Genomic DNA, 2,730 nt, shown 5'->3' on the forward strand with positions numbered 1-2,730 from the left:
TTTTTTTTTTTTTTTCTTTTTTTTTTCTTTCTGACATTTTATCTTTTAAAAGAACATTTTTTAATTGGGCCCCTATGTTTAGGTTCAGTAATTTCACTTTGAAGGCAAAGAAAAGGTTATTAGTTATTGAATGCCTTATTTTCAAAAATGTCCAATGATATGTTCATAGGCCTGATAAGAGCTGGATAATTTAAAAAAAAATCTCAGATGGAGGTTTTTGCATCTGAAGTCTTCATATTATTATTATAACAAAAATGCCATTATTTTGTAACAAAAATATAAAATATAATTATATGTAATTTTAGATTTTACTTTCTAAAACTGAAAGATAAATGGCATTCTGTATAGAATATCAATCTGTCTATCTATCTATCTATCTGTTTTTGTTTTTTTTTGCAAATGTATCTGTGTATGTTTATACATGTTTGCACTTTTTTCCCTGTTTGACACAGGTGCTGGTTGTTTGGGACTCCGGTATAAACAAAGCCAGAAATTATAGGCTCTTTGAGGAGGTTAGTAGCTATTTTGCATGGACACTAAATCTACAGTACAGAAGTTTTAACAAGGCAAGATTTGTTCTTACTAAGGGATTTGTACAAAACTCTAACCAACAGTATTTTCAATTCGGCACATAATTTGTCCTGCGCTGTTAATGCTACCGAATATTGAGGAAATGCTACAATAGCACCTTCATTTGTCAGTCCAGATCAAACTCATTCTGTTTTACTCTCTCTTTTTTACATGTACAGGACCAGCGGGTGTATCTGGAGGCAGATCTGACGTTCCCCACTTTATCTGCCCTTGTTGAAAACTATCACATCAACCCACTACCCAGCAGTAACAACTCAATGCCCAACTACTCCCTCTGCTTACATCTACCGTTCGGCTACGACCCACCCAGGTGACATCGGCCCCCTGTCCCGTGCTGAAACACCCACCCGCTCACTGCACAGCCGGTGCCGGTCCTGGACCAGACTTCTGCTGACAGCGCCACCTGCTGGAGAACACCTCCCATCACACCTGAGCGCCCAGTCGACTGGATGCCCTCACTAGTTTGATACACTGTGAATATCAATGGATAATTAATCCAGTGAACCAATGAACTGTGTTCATTTAAGTCCAGTGTTCAGACGGGAGTCTTACACTCTAAAAAATGCTGGGTTAAATACAACCCAGTGCTGGGTAAAATAGGGACAAACCCAGCAATTGGGCTGTTTTGACCCAGCGGTTGGGTTACTACCCAGAAGGTTGGGTTAAACATTTAACCCAACCGCTGGGTCAAAACAGCCCAATTGCTGGGTTTGTCCCTATTTTACCCAGCACTGGGTTGTATTTAACCCAGCATTTTTTTAGAGTGTACTATTAAAATGACAAAAATCCAGTGAATTAAACAGTGTTAAATAGCAAATGTGCACTTTAGTACACATACTGTACTGCATATATTAGTATACTGAATGATTGGCATGTAATGTGATTAATCACTGTTTGCATTGTTTACTGGTGTGGTTATCTGGAATACAGTAAAATATCTATTTCAATAGAATATCGCACAGGAACCACAGACACTGCTATGCAATGCTTCTTCACTGGAACATAACTCCCAAAGTATATTCTCATGGTTGTTTTTAATTCAAACATAAGAGCGCCTGAATGTTATTGCAATATTTCATACTGTAAGTATTATTTTATTGCACAAAATGTGTATTATATTGTACATCATATAAGTCATTTAATAACTGGATGCTATTGTTATGTTTGCACGCTGTTGTGAGGTGAATTATACACACTTGAAACTAAATGCACAGTGAAAATAAAACGAATTGTTTAGAAATGAAAAAGACCAGATCTTATTTACATATAAGTATAATGACAAGTTGACAACACAATATGAAATTCTTCTGGACTTTTTCTTAATAAAATGATTCAACCTCAAATCAGTATTCCATATACAGTATATGGTTATTTGGTATATATGTATAAATGATCCTAAAATTAAATTGAATACTTTCAGAATTAAAAAAAGCAGTGAGTGATGAACAAACTAATTTTACTGTGCTTGTATTGTTTCTGTGGAGCACAGCACTGGACCTGTGGCAAATATAATGCTTAGTATGATGGCTTCATACTAAGCTAACCTGTTGAATAATTTATGCAAAACCAAACTGAGCAATGCATTAAAGGCTCATAAAGGCTTATTTTACAAATTACATAATTAATGATCCCAAGCCAATATGTTTCCTGTACTATTTTAAGTCCAAGGTTATGTATGTAATTCTTTATTAATTCTTAGATATACACAGTACATCCAGAAAGCCATTTTAAAATGGACACGGTCGACTCACAGAGATTTCACATGCAACAGCGTGACCATATTAAAGTGAGGCTGTTAAATAAATGATTGTAATGGAAGATGATTCAAAATTAGCGTGATATTTTTACTTAAGCAAATAGAAACTGAGCTGTAATAGCAGAACTTCCTGCAAAGAGCCTAAATGGGAAGCCGAAAAACAACATTTTTTGCATGTCAAATAATATACAATATACCAGTCAAAAGTTTGGATGCAGATTTGATGCTCAAAAAATATTTAAAATTAAAAAACTTTTTTGTAGCGACCAAGACACACTACTTTTCAAAAGTTTAGGGTAAGATAAATTAAAAATAAAAATAATAGTAAAATAACGTTTATAATTATTTCTAATGTTTATAATATTTCTACAAATATTTCTATT

The 2,730-nt window shown here is 34.3% G+C and overlaps 1 protein-coding gene across 1 annotated transcript in view; it reads left to right on the forward strand.

Moving 5' to 3' along the window:
- Positions 1–1,190, forward strand: part of LOC107726552 (SH3-domain binding protein 2) — a 19,757-nt gene extending 18,567 nt beyond the window's left edge. Inside the window, exons 12-13 of the mRNA XM_016536180.1 lie at positions 453–512; positions 750–1,190. Coding sequence (XP_016391666.1) covers positions 453–512; positions 750–905 — 216 coding nt within the window. The 3' untranslated portion in view covers positions 906–1,190. The remainder of the gene's footprint in view (positions 1–452; positions 513–749) is intronic.
- Positions 1,191–2,730: the final 1,540 nt, after the last annotated feature.

Source organism: Sinocyclocheilus rhinocerous, unplaced genomic scaffold, assembly GCF_001515625.1.
Source record: "Sinocyclocheilus rhinocerous isolate Xijiao unplaced genomic scaffold, SAMN03320098_v1.1 scaffold726, whole genome shotgun sequence".
In the NCBI taxonomy this organism is placed as follows: Eukaryota; Metazoa; Chordata; class Actinopteri; order Cypriniformes; family Cyprinidae; genus Sinocyclocheilus; species Sinocyclocheilus rhinocerous.